The sequence below is a fragment of the Mus caroli genome, chromosome 9 (genome assembly GCF_900094665.2).
Source record: "Mus caroli chromosome 9, CAROLI_EIJ_v1.1, whole genome shotgun sequence".
Lineage (NCBI taxonomy): Eukaryota > Metazoa > Chordata > Mammalia > Rodentia > Muridae > Mus > Mus caroli.
The window spans coordinates 18,519,221-18,538,356 of NC_034578.1; the positions used below are offsets into that span (position 1 = coordinate 18,519,221).

The 19,136-nt window shown below is 44.2% G+C and overlaps 1 protein-coding gene across 7 annotated transcripts in view; it reads left to right on the top strand.

Annotated features, from left to right (window-relative positions):
* Bbs9 (Bardet-Biedl syndrome 9) overlaps nt 1–19,136 on the top strand; it is a 406,692-nt gene that overhangs the window by 26,645 nt on the left and 360,911 nt on the right. For all 7 annotated transcript variants that reach the window (XM_029481549.1, XM_029481548.1, XM_021173327.2 and 4 more), the window contains 3 exons: nt 3,434–3,556; nt 9,357–9,507; nt 13,694–13,758. In XM_029481549.1, the coding sequence (XP_029337409.1) occupies nt 3,445–3,556; nt 9,357–9,507; nt 13,694–13,758 (328 nt within the window). In that variant the 5' untranslated portion in view covers nt 3,434–3,444. The remainder of the gene's footprint in view (nt 1–3,433; nt 3,557–9,356; nt 9,508–13,693; nt 13,759–19,136) is intronic.

Sequence of the window (19,136 nt, forward strand, 5' to 3'; positions counted from 1 at the left end):
GACCAGGCTGGCCTCGAACTCAGAAATCCGCCTGCCTCTGCCTCCCGAGTGCTGGTCTAGCTGTATTTTTAACGATCAGGGAAAACAAGCTTGGGGAAATGTTTTAGGGGCTCTACCTTCCAGGGAGAAATGCTTTAAGCCGGGGTCTCACACTGTCACCTAACATAACCTCCTTTCTAAATGTCATACGATACCCACAGTTACCTCTCTCTGTTAAAACTGGAGTGTGTGTGTGTGTGTCTATACATTGTATAGATCAGAATTGGCACATGAGGGAGGATATGTGTTTTCCTTTTCTTTGTTTCTGAGTTTGGGTGGCCTTGATTGATATTTTACATTATAGTCCTCACAGTGCCGTCCCCTGCCCTGCCCTTTGTGGTCAGCCTGCCTAAACCCATGCTTCTCTCTGTGTGTAGCAAGTAAGAGTCCAGGTGATGCTAGTGAAATAATAACAAGTCCTCTGGCCTGACTAGTGTCACATCACACGTGCGCACAGAGGAATGAGTGTACACATGTGTCAGTACCGGTGGCAAGAGCAGGTCACTTAGGGAGCCGTAGACAGGCAGCGCTGAGCTGCACGCGTTCTGGGGAAAGTGATCACTCTGTATCTTATTCTTTCCCTAAGAAATCAGCAGTTTAGATCCAGTGCAGCGTGGACGGGTCTTCTAGTGTTATTGATTATTTCAAGCTTTAACAAATAGTTCATAAAAGAAGCTGCTGGATTCACCATAGAGAAAGATACTTTTTAGTTTGGTTTTCTGCCCTACTTAGACTTTTTAAAGGTATATGCATAGGTTGTCAATACCCTTTGCTATAAACAAAATTCTTTATGCATAGTAACAACAACAACAACAACAACAACAACAGCAACAACATAATTCATCAGTACAGGTTCCGAAGCTTGTGGTTGGCCAATTTCAGTTATCTCAGCCCTAAACTCTCATAATTTTTTTACCAACATTGTTATTTTTAAATATTAAATATGTTTATATAAATGTGCCGTGCATTTAGCCTGCTATTCCAATTTTGATTTTTCTTTTATTGTGTCTTCTCCTTGCTTTCTTTTTTTTTAAAGATTTATTTATTTATTATATGTAAGTACACTGTAGCTGTCTTCAGACACACCAGAAGAGGGCGTGAGATCTCATTAAAGATGGTTGTGAGCCACCATGTGGTTGCTGGGATTTGAACTCAGGACCTTTGGAAGAGCAGTCAGTGCTCTTAACCACTGAGCCATCTCTCCAGCCCTTCTCCTTGCTTTCTAAAAGCTAGGCTGCATCCGGCCCATGTACAGTTAAAAAAGTGAGGCCTTGTTGAGCCTTCAGGCCTGGAGACCGCAACATACCACATGCTAGCGTGAGAAAAGTCACCTTTATCTGTGTATTTTTTTTAAATCAAAAATTTCAAAAGTTAATAGTAATCAGCCATCTGTTTCCCGTTTTGCTACACTGTTCATTTCATTAGCACATTTGCTGCCCTGCGGTTTTATTTCCTAGGTATGTAATTTCTACAGTTCTTTGTCAGTTCTGTAGATTAGCCCTGTCCGAAGCGAAGCATAAGTGGCACCGATCTCCTCCCCTCCTGCGCTGTGTGCTCTGTTGTTTGTCGGCTGGGCTGGGCTGGGCTGGCATTGCTGTGCAGGGACTTTGTACTTGATGCACTCCGCTGAGGGTGGGCTGGGTCCTGTGCTGCGCTGCTCCACTCAGAACGGTCTCGTCTACTCCAGGGCCTTTTTCTCCAGTTGCTTTGTAAATTGTATTTTGTGTGTGTGTGTGTGCGCGCATAGTTTAGTTTTTCCATTGAAAACATTTTACACTGTATATTCTGGCCATGTTTTGCTATCCCTCTTCCTCCCAGATCCTCTGTACCTTCCTACCCACCTTACTTTAAGTTCTTTCTCCCTCTTTAATGACAAAGAACCAAGAAACTGTTTCCTGGAGTCACCCATCACCTCTGGTTCTTGTTATCTTTCTGCCTCTTCCTTCCTCGAGATTCCTGGGCACTGAGGGAAGGACTTGACATCCCACTTAGGATGGAGTGAGTGTTCCAAAGCCCCTCCCTCCCTCCCTCCCTGCACACTGTCCAGCTGTGGGTCTCTGGGCTGATTCCTATCTACTGCAAGACGAAGCTTCTCTCTTGAGGCCTGAGATACCCCAGTGACTTGAAGGACATTCTTCCTGGTCTACTCTACCAGTTTCAGGGTTTCAAGCTTTTTTTTTTTTTTCTTTTTTAAAGATTTATTTTATTAATATATGTAAGTACACTGTAGCTATCTTCAGACACTCCAGAAGAGGGAGTCAGATCTTGTTGTGGATGGTTGTGAGCCACCATGTGGTTGCTGGGATTTCAACCCTGGACCTTCGGAAGAGCAGTCGGGTGCTCTTACCCACTGAGCCATCTCACCAGCCCCCAGGGTTTCAAGCTTTAAGCTAAGGTCTTTGATATATTTTTTGTGCAAGCTGAAAGACACAGATTTAATACAATCCTTTGCAGGATATCCAGTTTTGCCTGGACTATTTGTTGAACATGATCTCTTTTTTCTACTGCATGTTTGCCTGATTTGCCAAAAGCTAGGTGGCCGTAGTTTTGTTGGTCTGTATGTGACTCCTCTATGCTGTCCCAGTGGTCCGTCTGTCTTTTTATGACAGCACAAGGCTGTTGCTATCACTGTATAATTTGGGGTGGGTTTTGCATACCTCCAGTGTGTTCTTATCACTGAGGATCACTTTGGCTATCTGTGGTCTTATATGAATACTCGGATTGTTTTATTCTAGATCTGCAGAGTATAACATTGGAATTTTGATAAATACTACATTAAACTTGTAGATTACTTTTGGTATTCTATCCACTTTGTAATATTGATTCTGTTAACTCAGGAGCAGAGAAGATCTTTCAGTCATCTAGCATCTTTGATTTCCTTCTTCAGTCTTGATGTTTCAGTTTGTTGCTTAGGTGTATTCTCAGGCACTTAATATTTAAAGTAATTTATCTTATCACTGTTATTTTAAAATTATGTGTGCATGTCTGTGTGTGGGTTTATGCACTGGAGTACAGTGCCACTGAAGGCCAGAAGAGGGTATCGACTCTCCAGGACCTGGAGTTACAGGAGTGACAGCCACTCACTGTGGGTGCTGGGATTCGGACTCGGGTCCTCTGGAAGATGAGTGTGCGCTCTCGACTGCCAAGCCCTCTCTATGGCCCTTGGGTGCTTGACATTTTGGGGAGTTATGAGTAGGCTAGATTTCTTTCTGCTGTATATGAAGGCTATATTGATTTTTGTATCTTATAGCTTTACTGTGTTTTTACACCTAAAAATTTTCTAGTGGATTACATAGAATCTTTTAAAAATAGTCATGCCATTTGCAAATGGGATAATTTGACTTCTTCTTTTCATAAAGCTAATTTTTATTATAAACAAATGTTTTATTTTTAGGTTGAAAGGACATGTCCTTATTTAAAGCCCGTGACTGGTGGTCTACTGTGTTGGGAGAAAAAGAAGAATTTGACCAGGGCTGCTTATGCTTGGCTGATGTGGACAACAGTGGGAACGGCCACGGTGAGGACCTGTGGGTGTGCTTTTGTTGTCCAGTATTGGGATGGAACTCGGGGACTCACACATGCCAAGGAGGCTTTCTGATGCTGGGCTTTAGTCTGTACCTCCCCACTGGAGCCGAGCATTAAAGACAGTAAATAGAAATGACTCCATTTTAAAAACATGAACTTAGGAGAACATGACTAAAGTGCCGTAAGTATAGCCCAGGTTTGAATGTACCTACCTCCCCCCTTATCGTCCTTTTTTTTTTTTTTGAGATAAAGTTTCACTGTGTAGTCCAGGCTGGCCCGATCTCACTCTGGTCCTCCTGGGTTTGGGATTACAAGTGTGTGCCACTGTACCTGGTGTTTCTCTTATAAGTAGAGTGCAGACAGCAGGCTGGCAGAAGCGTCCTTGCCTCTGTTTTATTTATATCGTGTGGGCTTTGTTCATGCTGTGATATTACTTGGTGGAATTAGTAGACAAATCACATGGCGCCATTCGGTTTGCTTCCACATGGGGTGGTCTAGGGTCGCGGTAGTAAAATACAGAATCTGAAAAATTCCTTTTCGAAATCCTTTACAGCAGAAACAATGTGCTCTTCTAGTGGAGTGCGAAAGCGTCCATGCCATGATGAGGACACACGGATTCTGCTTCTGAGGGGAGACAGTCGCTGCGCCATTGCTTTCATTTTGCTTTAGAGAAACCAGCTACTGTCCTAGCCTTACATTGCTTGCTTCTCTGCATAGTCATGTGTTCAAGTCTTTAAAAAGGGTCAAGTTCTATATAGTTACAGTGTGAAATTAGTGCTATGTTTGAATAATTTGTGTATCACAAGCATGGTGGCATGCAGGCAGATACAGTACTGGAGGAATAGCTGAGAGTTCCGCATTCAGATCTTCAGACCGTGGGAAGAGATGCCCCTGGGCCTGGCTTAGGCTTTTGAAACCTCAAAGATGATCTCCAATGTCATACTTTCTCCAATAAGGCCATCCCTCCTAATTCTTTCAAATAGTGCCACACCCTTGTGACCAATCATTCAAATTTGTGAGCCTGTGCACACCATCCTCATTGAAACCACCACAGTCTGGTAGAAAAGAATCCTAGGACAATTTATATTAGAGGCAGGAGAGATGACTCAGTGGTTAAGAGCATATAGTGCAGTTGCAGGGTATTTGATCACAGTGTGTTGTTTACTGGGAAAAAAAAAAAACTGTTTCTGGTTGTGGTGTGTGGCTCATCCCTTAGTAGAGTACACACCTTTGATTCATCTGTCTGGAATATAGACACGCTTAGTACACACCTCTAATCTCAAACAATGAAGGTCAAGTTAGTTTGTAGATGGATGCACCCATGTTTAAAAGTGATGTCTAATAGAGTGGCAGAAAAAATGACAAACCAGAGAAAGATTTGACAGAATAGAATACACCCAACTCTCACGTGAAGAGAGAGGAAAGGGGAGCTACTTATGAAAGAGCAGTGTGGTTGGCGCGAGATAGAGCGAGAGCCAGCAGTTTTACCAGGAGAGTTTTGCAGACACAAGCTAGACATAGGTGAAGGCAGAATGAGCCAGAGAATGAGAAGGAGATTATAGAAGATTATAACATATTGTCAAAGTTAGTATGAGGCCAAGCAGAGCGGTTTGGTGAGAAACTGAGAGAAGCCATATTGAATCAGTCAGCTTTGAGTGGAGTTGGAGCCAAAACAGCTGAGTTGAACCAGCCAGCCGGGGATCAGAAGGAACTGGGGAAGGTGTGAACTTATTCAGTAGCAAGTCTCAGAGGCTGAAAACATCGGAGGCCTAGATGTGATTGTATGGAGGCCAGAAGCTTCCAGGACTAGGCCTAAGTTAACAGATGGAGGCAGTAAGCTTCGGAGATGACAGTTATATCAGGTGAATAAAAGTCACATTTACACAATGTTTTTCCAGAGGGCAGGATTCAATTCCCAGAAGTTATTTGGCAGCTTACAATTGTCTGTAACTTCAGTTCCAGGAAATTTGATGCTGTTTTCTGGCCTCTGTGGGCACCAGGCACACATGTGGCCCACAGACATATGTACATGAAGGCAAAACTTGTTGTTTACTGGAAAAAAAAAAACCTGTTCATTTAAAGTTCATATCAGGTACATGGGGTATAACAGCAATGATAACAGACAGACTGTCATTGGTCATGTGACTCTGATTCTGACTTACGTGTGACAATGGGCAAGAAGTTGTCACTGTCTAGAAGCTTGTGGTGGCCGTTTTTCACTGACCTGAAATGTGTATGTTTGTAAGTGAGGGAAAAGGCCTTAAGTAATGTGATAAATGTGCTTTCTTAAACTATTACTCAAGCGGGTGGGGAGAAGAAGGCAGAAGTGGTCTTAATGGCTTTTCAGTTAATGCTTCCCAGGCAATCTCATTTGAATGAATGGATTTGTCATAGCTTGAAATCTGTGAGTAAAACCTTTATCTGAGATCTGGTTATTGTAATAGGCAGGCCTTTTAAAAATCATATGTTTACAATTTTCTTTTGAACTTAGGTTATTATCTGTGGACTTGACCATTCTCATTGTCTCTGCTTTTTCAATTTTATTCTTTTTATTATTTTATTTTGCCTTCATGTATGTCTGTGTACCATGTGTGAGCCTGGTACCCTCAGAGGCCAGAAAAGAGCACAGGATTCAGATCCCCTGGAACTGGAGTTACAGAAGATTTAGAGCCACCGTGTGGGTGCTGGGAATAGAACCCAGGTCCTCCAGAAAGGTGACAAAGGCTCCAACTGCTGAGCTGCCCCCCTAGGCCTCCAACTGCTGAGCTGTCCCCCTAGGCCTCCACCTCTGATTTTTGAAAGGCTCTATTGAAATCAAGTCTTAGCTATTTGGTGAGGTATGATAGGTGTGATGGCGTCTAAGGCATGACAGCATGCAAGGGAACTCCATAAGGAATGAGCTTTCCAGACTCTAGTAACTTTGTTATGAGCCCATAGCCCCGTTATTTCTGATCAATATCATTACTTTTACCTAAGAGAGCCAAGATTTGTCTACTTTGTGTTACTACAGTTTAAAAGTCAAAGAAATTGTCTTTGGATTTGATTCTTAGTGATAAGTTCCACTGATGTAAATGTTAATTCTTTCTGCAGAGTCTGACTTTTTGATCTTCAAATGTACCATAGCTGTGTTTTAAATTATCCAGTGTCTGTAGAAAAAGCCAACTTACATATGTTGTCATTTCTCCTTTCAGTCTGGGTGGCCAATGGCAGCAGATGACTAGTCCACCAGAGGGTTATGGGTAATGCTCATGTGCTGCTTTGTTTCTGTCAACTTGATACGAACCACAGTCACCTCTAGTGAGGGACTCTCAATTCAGGAGTTAGCTCTATCAGAGTGGCCTGGAACGTGTATGTGGGGCATTTTCTTGATTAATGATGGGTGTTAGAGGCCCCAGCGAACTGTGGGTGGTGCCATCCCCAGCAGGTGGTCCTGGACTGTGTAAGAAAGCAGATTGAGCCAGCCCTGAGGAGGGTGTGTGCTCCTCTGTGGTCTCTCCTTCTGCTTCCTCATTCCTGGTTCCTGCCCCGACTCATGCCCATGACAGACTAACCTTTAAGCCCAGCAAACCCTTCCCTTCTGTTCATGGTTTTGGTCAGTGTTTTATTGCACCAATGGAAGCAGTCTAGGACAGAGCACCAGGTTCCGGATGACGGGTTGTGGTGTTTTATCTGTTCTCTTTCTCGGAGCCGTGCTCCATAGCCCCACCTAGAGCAGGGGCAGGAGCCTTACAACGTGGTGCTCCAGCAGAACACAGGGATTCAAATGTCCTCCTTGCAGGGATATTCATGCTTACAGTTTTCTCTCTGTACATTAATTGTAACTTTTTTGGCTACAAGTAATATGACATTATTATTTAAGTAGAAAGGATATAGGAATAAGAGAGCCAGCATTCCCCAGTCGCAAAGCAGAGTTTGTTTGGCTGGGACTTGTCAGGGACAGGATGCTGCCATGGGGTCTTCTGGGGTCCTGATGGCTTTATGTCTCCTTAGGACTGAAATCCCCATGGGAACGCCTTTCCTGGAGAGCAAAGCTGAGGACTTGAAGCGTTAGTCTGTGGGAGGGAACTATCTAGCCCATGGTCTGGCACAGTATTCTATGAGTAAAGCAAAGGTACACCTCCTCCTAAGTAAGTTGGGATCTGTTTCTTAGTATCACTATAACGAATATCACGTCAATGACATAGAATGACCGCAACACATGCTGTCACAGTTATAGATGCTAAGCTTTGGAAGTGAAGGTGTTGCCAGGGCCATGCTACTTCTCAGGTTTCTAGCATTTCTTTGTCCATTTTAGCATTATTTTTAAAGAGCTAATTTTTTATTATTTAATTCATTTAATTTATTTAATGTGTACAGTGTATGTGTTGGTGTGAGTTATGTGTACCATATGTTGCAGTACCCCATGCTGACCAGAAGAGGGCATCAGATAACCAGGAGCTGGCGTTGCAGGTGGTTTTGAGCCATCCTGTGAGTGCTGGGAATGAGTCCCAGTCCTTACTTATGCAGGGGTAGTAAGTGCTGTTCACCTCTGGGCCGTCTCTCTAGCACCCTTTTCTAGTTCTTCCGAAGCTTCTAGGATCCTTCTCTGTTTCTTCTCATTTCCAGTAATCCCAGACACCCTAGTCTGTAGATGTGTCTTTCCAGTTTCTGCCCGTTTTGGCAGATGGATATCTCCCAACCTTGGCCCACCTTCCCTAGGCTAGGCTGGGCTTAAGCTCACAGTGTCGCTCAAGATGGCCTCAGTCCTTTGTCTTCCCTCAGCTCCTGTTGTAGTTTAAATGGGAGCGGCCCCCATAGGCTCATATATTTGAATTCTTGGTCCCCAGTTGGTTGGAATTATTTGAGAATGATTAGCAAGTTGCCCTGTTGGAGGAAGTGTGTCTCTGTGGGTGAGCTTTGAGGTTTCAAAACTCATGTCATTATAGTTCTCTTTCAGTCAGTCAGTCAGTCTGTCTGTCTGTCTGTCCCTCTCTCCCTCCCTCCTACTTTTGGGAGAGTATGTAAGAAAGCACTTAGTTACCACTCCAGCGCCTGCCTGCTGCCTGCTGCCTGCCTGCTGCCGTGCACCCTGCCTTGGGGGTCATGACTTTGCACCAATTTTCTTTTATAAGCTTCCTTGGTCAGAGGCCTTAGAGAAGTACCTAAGGTGACTTCCCAAGTGCTAGGATTCCATGCCTGCGCCATCTCACCTTGACTGCTTGCATCATAGTTTGTCATTTGGATTTCCCTTGCCTTTCCCCCTAAAGGATAATCATATCCTCATTTAACCTGGTTCTATTTGCAAAGACTGTTTCCACACTAGAGCACAGACGTGGAGCAAGGACTTGAACCCCTCATTTTGGGAGACACAGTTTAAATTGCTACACATATCCTTTCCTTCACCGTCTTGTACCTAAGACCATTCACTGTCATGGGGGCATACTAGCAAGATCCCAACACCCCACTTAGAGTGCCTTCAGCAGTCATAATCAAATATAGAGTTAACGTTCCATAATGAAACTGGTTTTCAGTCTTTGCCAGTCTTTGAGATGGACACCAGTTGATGCTTAAGAAAAGCATGCCCTAATTTACTAGTTTCCTTGACTTTTAGTGGTATAGAACTGTTCTCTGAGAGATTACGTGTGATTCAAGTAGAATTACCTTAATCCCATTATCTGTTGAAAAAGTGACTTTTGTGTTCGAAGCAAGGTTAGCATCTTTGAATATCCTGACTCCTTTAGTCTTCAGAAAGTTGATTCTCAATGTTTGCCAATGTCTGTTTCTTACTCTGTGTTTTCAAAATCTGTTTACAGATAAAATCATTGTGGGCAGCTTCATGGGCTACCTGAGAATCTTTAATCCTCATTCTGTAAAAGCTGGAGGTGGGCCTCAGGCTGAAGATTTACTTCTAGAAGTGCATCTGCGGGACCCAGTGCTGCAAGTGGAAGTCGGGAAGTTTGTCTCGTGAGTAGAGCTCACTGACTGTGGGAGCATCCCTCTTGGGGATTTGATGTCCCTTATAATGACACTTTCATGGATTTAAAAAACATTTCATGAACTATGTATGTTATAGATATATGTGATGCAGGCAAATTTTATGCTCTAAACACTTTGTGTAGAAACATGTACATTTAAGATGCGCTAACTTAGGGCTTTATTTCTTTGTGCGTTTGTGTCTGTGTGAGTGTGTGCATGCATGCACAGGTGTGAATGTGCAGGTGCACACTCTCTGCCTCCTTTTCCTTTGAGAGAGTGAACCTTTACCTGGGGTTTGCAATTTCTTGTCTAGGGTATCCAGAAAGCCCCAGTGCCCTCCAGTTTCTGTCTTCACTGGAGGACAGGTGGCCATTGTGTACATTGTGGACACTTGGCCATTGTGAACCTGGACATGCTAGGTTTACAAAGTAGGACACACAAAGGGTTCTTGCATCTCAGGAGCATTTTTACCTTTTCATTTTATTTTTATTTACTGTAACAGTGAAATTGAGATAGAGACTCATTGTGTATACCCCTCTGGCTTCAACTAGAGCTGGTGCTCTTGCCTCAGCCTCCCAGTGGCCAGATTTACAGCTGTGTGCTACCAGAGGTGTGTGTAATTAACTTTATAGTTTAAAATAATTTTCAATATGACATTTAGTGTGTGCTAGTTGAGAATTTTATTTACGCATACTGTATACTTAGTTCACATTCACCCTCACGCACCCCTCCCACTCCCTCTGGATACCCCAGCTTCAAGTCATTCTTCTCTATTTCTTTCAATAACCCAACCAATCCCGAGGCTGATCAGAGCTGCTGGTGCGTGTGGGCCGGGGCCGGGTCCTGTCGCACGGGCAGGATGCTAGTGGCCGCACCCCAGAGGAGCATGACTTCTCCTAGGAACCACTCTAGAAAGAAGCTCCTCTGACTGAGGGTTAGCACCGCAGCCATAGGTTCTCCACATCCTGTGACCTCCATCCACAGGATTCTGGCCAGGTTTATGGTGCCTGGCATGAATTCCTTCCTGCGGATCAGACTGTCAATCCAGTCTGAAGGTATTTGGTTACCTCCTCCCACACAAGCTCTGTACTATTATTTTACCAGTGGTCAATAACTTTATTTTATTTTATTCTATTTTTGAGACAGGATCTCACTATGTAGCCCTGGCTGGCCTGGAATTCACTATGTAGATCAGGCTGGCTTTGAACTCAGAGATTCACCTGCCTCTTCTTCTTGAGTGCTGGGATTAAATGTGTCTCAGTATGCCCAGCTAACTTTACATTTGCAATTTCTGTCCTTTTCTCTCTCCTCTGCTGAGTCCAGCTTGGCCATGTAAGGGACAGTGTGACAGCTTGGACTCATGATTTGACTTTGAGTCGTTTGTTTTGCCTCCCTCAACATCTCTTCTCTGAGAACCCCTCCCCAAACTGAAGCTGGTCCTTGGCACCTCTCTCCTTCCTTCTTCTCCCCTCCCTCCCATCTCTTCTCCCTTCCTCTCTCTCTCATCATGTCTTCTGTTTGCACTGTAGTGCTGTGAATTGTAACCTGAGGTTTCGTGTATGCTAGGCAAATCTTATATTATTGAGATATGCCCAACTTGCCATTTTTAAAAACATGAGTTAATGCAATACCTTAACATTATAAGTCCCAGATAGAGGACCAGGAGCAGCCAAAACCAAGGACATTTTAAAGTGTGCGAGCCAAAGTCTACCAGGGACTTATGATGGGCTCCTAGAATGTGTTTATTGTTCTCTTATGTTAACTAATGCTTGTTCCTCGTTCTCCACATGACATGTAGAGTTAGTTATCTTCCCATAGGGGACATGATGAGGACAAGAGACAGAGGTTAGAAAGGTAGTTCAGGGATGGGGCCTCCATTCCTGTTCTTGGCCTTAAGCAGGAAATCTCGTCAGAAGGAAGCCTTGGTTTCTTTGCTCATCTGAGCACTCCTGCTTGGAAGGCTTAACTCAAGGGTGGAACTGAAACGCCTGTCCTGACATTAATCCCTTCAGGTGAACAGCTTTGAAACCAGATCTTTGGACTTTGATGGTAGAAATGGTTCACATCTATTACAACTTCATCCTGTCTCCTACGTGAGTTTAGGGCTATTCTTCAGAGCACAGTATGTTACAGTAAACAGTGAAATCTACTTCTGACTTTAAACATGCAATTGTCTCCAATTGGGCCACTAGTCACCTGGCTAGGCGACCACTCATCAGAAGGCAGATCCACCTTAAGCCATGCTGGGGCACTAGGCGGAATACTTATTCTTTTAAGGAGACACCGTCCTTTTTGTCCCTAGAATTCCTGCCCTCAGTGCAGTTGTTACCATGATGCTCTCTGTTCCGTTGCTGCTTCTCTAGGCAATCGCAGGGATGATGTAATGTTTGCCCATTCTGTGGCATGGGCTGCGACCAGCCCTGGTCGGTATGGTGACCTGTGTTCTGCTCTCACTTCTGTGATCACTTGGTGGGGAGGAAGGCAGGTGAACACGAATGACTGCTCTCCACTCTTGCCAGTTATTATTATTATTTATAGAGATTCATTCATTTATTTATTTATGTTTATGTGTGTGTGCCTGAGTGTATATATGTGTAACCTGTATGCAGAGTTACATCAGAAAGGGCATCGGAACTGGAGTTACAGGCTCTCAGCCTCTTTTCCAGCCTCTGTCTCAATGACCTTTCCTGTAGCATGTAATGATCTGCACTTTAGATAAAGATGTGTTAGATGTGGGCGCATGCAGCCAAGGCTCAGACCCGTTGTGTCTCACTCTGGGCCGTGCTTTCTTTTCATGCCATCTTGACTCTTTTGGAACAAGGATAAAGTATTGCACCCAGGTCCACAGAGTTCTGAAAGCACTATTGAGTCTGTGGTAGGTCACACTGAGTGGCGTAGGTCACACTTTTGTGGCAGGAGAGCAGAGGATGAGACTTGCCGAGCTCTTGCCCAGTGCTGTGCACACGTGACCCTGTGCAGTTCTTACTCTGTGAGGAGGGTGCCACATGTGGAGAAGGAAGGTGCATCAGCAGAGCCGCCTTCAGACTTTAATCATGCTCCTCGTACTTCCCACTGAGTCTGCAACAGAGACGCGCACAATTGCATGCAGTGTTTTAAATTTAAAAGAGCTACTAATTTAAAAGAACCAGGATGTTTTACATAAAATATTTGCTTTCTGGCTTTTCTTGAAAGCTTGTGTAGATCTGGCTAGAAGCCCAGAACCAGACAACAGTTACCTCCCAAGTCTGGCTGCAGTCCTCAGTTATGACTGCAGTCCTCAGTCAATCAAAGCCTTCCTCATTAGCGCCCATTGTGATCCCTTGAAGACTGTGAATGAAGGGTCTCTGTTCTGTGTCCTGCCTCTGCCTCTGGTAACCGCTGCATGTGGTAGGAGGGGCAGTGCAGACAGGGGTATTTTATTTCCATTTGAGACTCAGTGAAAGCTGAGAGTTTTCAACACTTCTAAAGAGAATTGGGGTCTGGAAGACACCTGTGCCATTGTTAATACCGACAGCATGAGCTTAGTTGTGCTACCAGGTGCTTCCCCCAGCTTGTATTCAATTTAATTGAAACCTCTTATCTTCCAGAGGGAGAAATAGGCTTGGGAAGATTAGGTGACTTGTGGAAAGTCATAGGTGAGTGAGTTGGTCAGAGGCAGAAGCAGAGCTTGGAAGAACCTGCTGTGCAGCGGGCTCACAGAGGCTCAGACCTGGTTCTTTAGGGCCCTGAGTTTCATCTCCTCTTTCGTCAGCCCCTTCTACCCCCCCAGTCCCTGCTCTTCTTACTTTTTTTTTAGAGACAGGTCTTGCTATGTATCAACAGTATGTAGACTGGCTTGGCCTGGAACTCACAGGATCTGCCTGCCTCTGCCCTCAGGGCTATAATTAATGTGTCCACCATGCCTGGTTGCCCCCTTCATCCTCTCTCATTTAGCTCCCTCTGTAGACCTGGATGGCTCTGATGAGACGCTGGCTGCCCCAACTCAGCCTTGCACAGTTTGAGTCAGTGGCAGGTACCCACTGGTGTGATTATTTCTCAGCTTAGACCTATGTCTATGAAGTGTTCTATTAACTCTTAGTAGCTGCAGTTATGAGACCTTCTTGAAGATAATTTGTAACTTTGAGGTTCTATCTGAAATAACACTTAAAGGCTTTTGATACTTTCCCTTCCACAGGGGCACCGAGATGCTTCATCTGGCTGTGCTGCACTCCCGGAAGCTCTGTGTCTACTCCGTCTCAGGTAAGAGGTTGCTCTTCTCTGTGGGAGGTATGTCACAAGCTGGGTGCTTGGTGGAAGAGTAGATGGTGTTTGTGCGAGGGCTTCCTAGTCTCTGTTAGCCTCTCTGCCAGCCATTATTCTTGTCTGTACATTTCCTGGTCCACTATTCTTATGTGTTCCTGTTTTTATCAGAGGGTTTCCTATAATCTCGACATTGTCAGGAATTGTGTCCACAATTGCCTGTGACTAACTGCAGGAGGCTCTGGTTCCCCAGGACCCCTGAAGCTTAAGAGATGCTCAGCCATGGCGACAGGTGATTAGCTGTTGAGTCACAGGTGTGAAAGGTCTGTTCCTTGGTCAGCCTCAGGTGTTTCTCTTTTAGTTCCTGGCTTCTTGTCCTCACTCAGTCAGACCTCAAGACCCTTGAGTTTGAGGCAAACTTGGTTTTGTTCCATGATTTGGTCCTGTGGGTACGAGTTTAGTGTGCAGTCTGTAGTGTCTTGGTTTTTTAGCATTTTGGCCCTTATTAAAATTCAGGATATTTCAGGGGCAAATGTCTGTTAACTTTTAAAGGCAGCCTTGGTACCTAGGGGCATGGTAGATGGTAGAAAACAACTAGAAATTGATGGGTGGCATTGAAGCAGGCGACAGTCGCTCATCTTTATTGATTGATAGATTGATTTTTGAGAAAGGGTTTTAGTAGCAGTGCAGGCTGGCTCAGAACTCACTGTTAGGCCATGTGGCCCTCTCTGGCCAGTCCTCCTCTGTGTCTCTGTGTCCAAGTGCTGTAGTCACAGCTGTGGGCCACCTCGTCCTGTGGCAGGGCTGTCGTTGTTGTTCCCCTCTGTCACCACTGTCACCTGTCTTTATCAGAGGTCTGACGAAGTGAATGCACACTGGTGTCATGGTGAAATGTGTTCCTGGGTGGCCATGAGGTGCTCGCCTACAATCCCAGCATGCTGACGCTGAGGCAGGGCATTTAGAGTCAGAGGCCTGCTTTTCTCTAGTGAAAGGGCATGTACTTAGTACGGAATAATAATAAATATTAATAATAATGAAATGATATAGGTTGCTCTATTAATTCTGGGTTTTTTTCTTTTTTGGAGACAGGATCTTAAAAAAATTATTCTAGGGGCTACAGAGATGGCTAAAGGGTACAAACGCTACTTTTCTTCCAGAGGACCCAGGTTTGATTCCCAGAACCTACATCATGGCTCATGATAACCTGCAACTCCAGTCTCAGGGAATCTGATGCTTTTGGGCATCCATGAAATGCAAAGACATACATGTAGGCACAGGTGGGGTCTCATGGGACCCCTCTCTCTGTGTTGGAGTTTTAACTGGCTTGATTTTATGTAAGTCTTGTGCTGACAACTGCAGGTGCTGAGTTTGTGTGTGCAATGGCCCAGTCATGTCCAGAACACAGCATTTCATAGCATCTTTCATACAACTTTTGGTTCTTACAGTGTATCTGCTCCCTTGTTGGTGATGTTTCCTGAGCCTTGGGCTGTAGGGCAGGGATATGATACAGATGTCTGTTTAGGGCTGAGTGTCGCTCTCTGCATTTTGCTTAGCTGTGGGAGAGGACCTTACTTCAGCTCAAGCTGACTTTTAACTCACCCTATGTTCCAGAACGTGGTGAGCCTCCGGTTTCTGCTCTGTTCTTCTGGACTCTGTCAGAGCTGCACGTGATACTTTCCTATCTGGGTTTCACAGGCTACGGAAGAGAACTTGTCCCCAGCTGGTTATTCCCTGACCTGAGATAATCTGTTCCTTCTGGCCTGTGGGGAGTCTAAAAGCAAGGAGATAGATTAGACTCTGCGCATTCCTTGGCCCGTTTTAATTATGGCTAGCAAGACAGGAGCTGATAAAATAACACTGGGGTGTAGGGCACAGACCAGCGATACCATGTTTATGCAAGAGCTCAGTAAAGAAATTTGCTTGGTCACTGTTTGTTAGGGGAAAACCAGTGTGCTTCTTTGAGTTCGTGTTGAAATAAGAGAGATTTGCTAAGGGAATGGTAGGGGTGTTGCTTTTTACTCCTATGCATTCATTTAAAAGCTTTATATTCCCTGGAGACCAGGAATTGTCCAAACCACATTTCCTTATGTCCACCCGACTCCCCTGCCTCTCATTTCTGTGGCCTTTTGTAGTATTAACAGGCTGATGGTTTAGGGGAGATGTTTTTATTCTTTTGGTTACATTCCTTAAGGTTCCAGGAGGAGCTGTGAGCTGACTCTTCCAGCGCAGGGGAAGCGCAGGCACTTGTAGCTGAAGAGAATGCTGGGTGTTGACAGATGACAATGTCGGCTGCCTCTGACATTCTTTTCTCACTCCCTGTCTCTGAGCTCTTTCCTTTCCACCCTTTCTTATTTGTGTGGTATTTAGGGTTGAACCCAGAACCTTGGTATGCTTTCATGAAGTTCTTTTGTAGTCGCCATGCTTCTGAAAACAGACTTAAAGTCAGTTCAGTCTTTGAAGTAATTCCCTTGAAGTAACGAGTAGGCCTACACAGTCAGAGGTTCCTGGGTGGACTTTCTAACCTTGGATACTGTGCCTTTAAGTGTATGTGTAAAATCAACGTCTTGATGATCTAAAGGTTCCTCTATTCTTTCTATTCTTCTTCCCCCACTTTCCCTCCTCTGAATAATGTAGCCAATGGTGTGTGTGTGTGTGTGTGAGTGAGTGTGTGTGTGTGTGTGTGTGCGCGCGCGCGCTCAAACTTGTGATTCTTCTGCCTCAGCTTCCTGGGTTACAGGTGTGAGCTACCACATCTGACTTATATTATTTCCTGATGGGCTTTAGTTTCTGAGCTGGGATGTTGAAACTTAGTTAAAAATACATCTTTAAAAAGTGTGTGTATGTGTGTGTCTGTGTTTGAGTGTGTGCATATGTACGCGTAGGTGCCCTTGGAATTCAAAGGGAGGGCATCAGATTCCGCTGGTGCTGGAGTCACACGTGGCTCTGAGCCACATGATGTGGGTCCTCTGTAGGAGCAGCAAATGCTGTGCCTGTAACCACTGAGCCCCCTTTCTAGCCTTAGATGCTTGAATTTATAGTGATTACATTATTTTAAATATTCTTTTCAAAAATTATGTATGTTACAATAAGTGTTTACAGGAATCTGACTTATTGATAGAATTTTGATGATGGCCATTGGAGTGGGAAAAAGATGTCCTCCATTATTTTTGCCTGTGCTCATGTGATCTAATTATATACTTACTATGTGATGGCTCTGGGTTACTTAAACATTTCTAGATTGCTTATCTAAAATTGCACTGAAAACTTATTAGAAGACCTATAATTTGTTTCTTTTACCTTTGATATTATTGGAGAATTTTTGGAGATATTTTAAAATAGAGATTGTCTTATGTAGACTAGAATCATATATTCATCCTATATATCTCATATGATTTATTTTTGGTAATACAAATAATTTTAATATTTATGTCACTGATACTTTTCTAAAAGAAAAAAATGCTCAGAAAATTTAGATTCTTAACTGTTGCCTTCATTCCAAAAGAGTTATCAAAGGAAAGTAAGTTGTCTTTATTCTCTGCAATTGTACCATTTTTATAAAATTTATTTTTATTTTAAAAATATCTATTTATCTATTTATTGAGATGGAATATCAGTAGTAGCTCTGACTGGCCTGAAGCTCACTATTTGGACCAGGCTAGCCTTGAACTCAGAGATCCTCTTGCTTCAGCCTCCTCAGTGCTGGGATTTAAGGTATACCCACTGTTTCCAGCTACACTGAGTTTTGGGTGGTGTTGCCTTAATTTTGGAAGTTTATCAGTGTATTTGGAATTCCGATTCAACCCAAGTTCTAGTGACATTTTGATATTTGGGAGGAGGAAGTGGGGGAAGGCGGATGTGGTAGTGTACCCTTGAGTGATGGAGGTTTTCCAGCCTCAGCTGAGTGTAAAAGGCATGTGTGTTGGGGCTCAGAGGGTCTAGGTTCCTGGTCTGTCAACAGCCACCGCTTTAGGACTTGAAGGATGAATTTCAGACGTGGGTGTGAGTTTTAGAAGGGAGAAAACAAGCAGGCCTCATTCATACCCCGAGGCTGGAGGGGTTAGGGAGTCCTTACTGGCTTGGGAGGATGAGCAGGTCAGCCCAGTGACCCACCCATGAGGTGATCATGTGTCTCCATCCTGGTGTCTTGGACTATGGCTTTGGATGTCTCACATAGGTACCTGGGCTCATTTAGGTTGCTATCTAAGAGGAGAAAAAGATGAAAACAAGAAACCAGAGAGAACATGAACCAGTTCCTGTGGTAGGATTTTCACATTAGGGCAGTGGGAGGCTTGTGATTGGACAGGAGAAGGGAGGCAGAGTAAGGGTTGAGGAGATAGAGAGAGAGGTCTGAGGAGGAGAGGGAGAACCAGAATGGAGGCTGACTGGTGTTATCAAAAGGTTAGAATAATTGCTTTATCATTATCATTTGGCTCTGAAATTATTATATTGACTTCTTGTAAATTGTGTTATTATTGATACATAAATCTGAGTGGCTAATTAAGCATTAAGAGTCTTGATTCTACCAGGTAATTAGGTGTTGAGATGGCTAACCAGGGGTGTGGGGCATTGCATGAAAGGGAGAGGAATTTGGGGTTCCATCCAAGAGATGGCTTGGTGGGAGCCATGGGGCCTAGCAGGGCTGGCGAGTTGGTGGGCCTAGAGACCGTGCCAGTGAGATCACCTGTGGCAGGGGCTAGCTCTAGATATTTCCCACAATAAGTACCCTCAGTGCTGTTGCTGCTTCTGGCCTCTGACTAGGACAAATTTTGGGATAGAACCAAGGCTGTTTCCAGCTTCTGCTTGAGATGGGACTGACTGATGGTGAAAGACAAGAAGTAGAGTTGCTGGTCTTGAAAGTCTCTCCTCTAACTGCCTGGCCAGTTTCTTTCTCTTGCTTCAAGTTTAGGTCTAATTTGTTTAATTATTTACCCTTTGTCTTATGTTTCCTAATATGAATTCTTAAGTTTGTCCCACCTTTGGGCCATTTTTGGCTGCTATGATTGGCAGAGGCTACTCCTAAGTTGGAGTTTGTTGATATACTGTTAGATTGTTCTTTGTTTCATATGAACTCAAGGAGCTATCCTCAGGCCAACTTTAATATGAAGTCAACACAGCCTAACCCCGAGTTCATTGCCAATGGGTTATTTCTTTGGGGTGGACGGTACTATGGGAAGCAGAGTTGGACACAGAAGTAGGCAGAGTAAGGCCGAGTGCCACCACAGTTACAGTCAGGAGCTGTAGCTTGGAGCTGAAGACATCACGTTGGAATTGGAGTCAGAAGGGTCTCATTTGCATACCAGCTCTCCCACTTTCCAATGCCAGATTGAAGATGTGAAAAGTGTAGAGAAAGAAACACCCCAAGTATTCCCTCTATATAA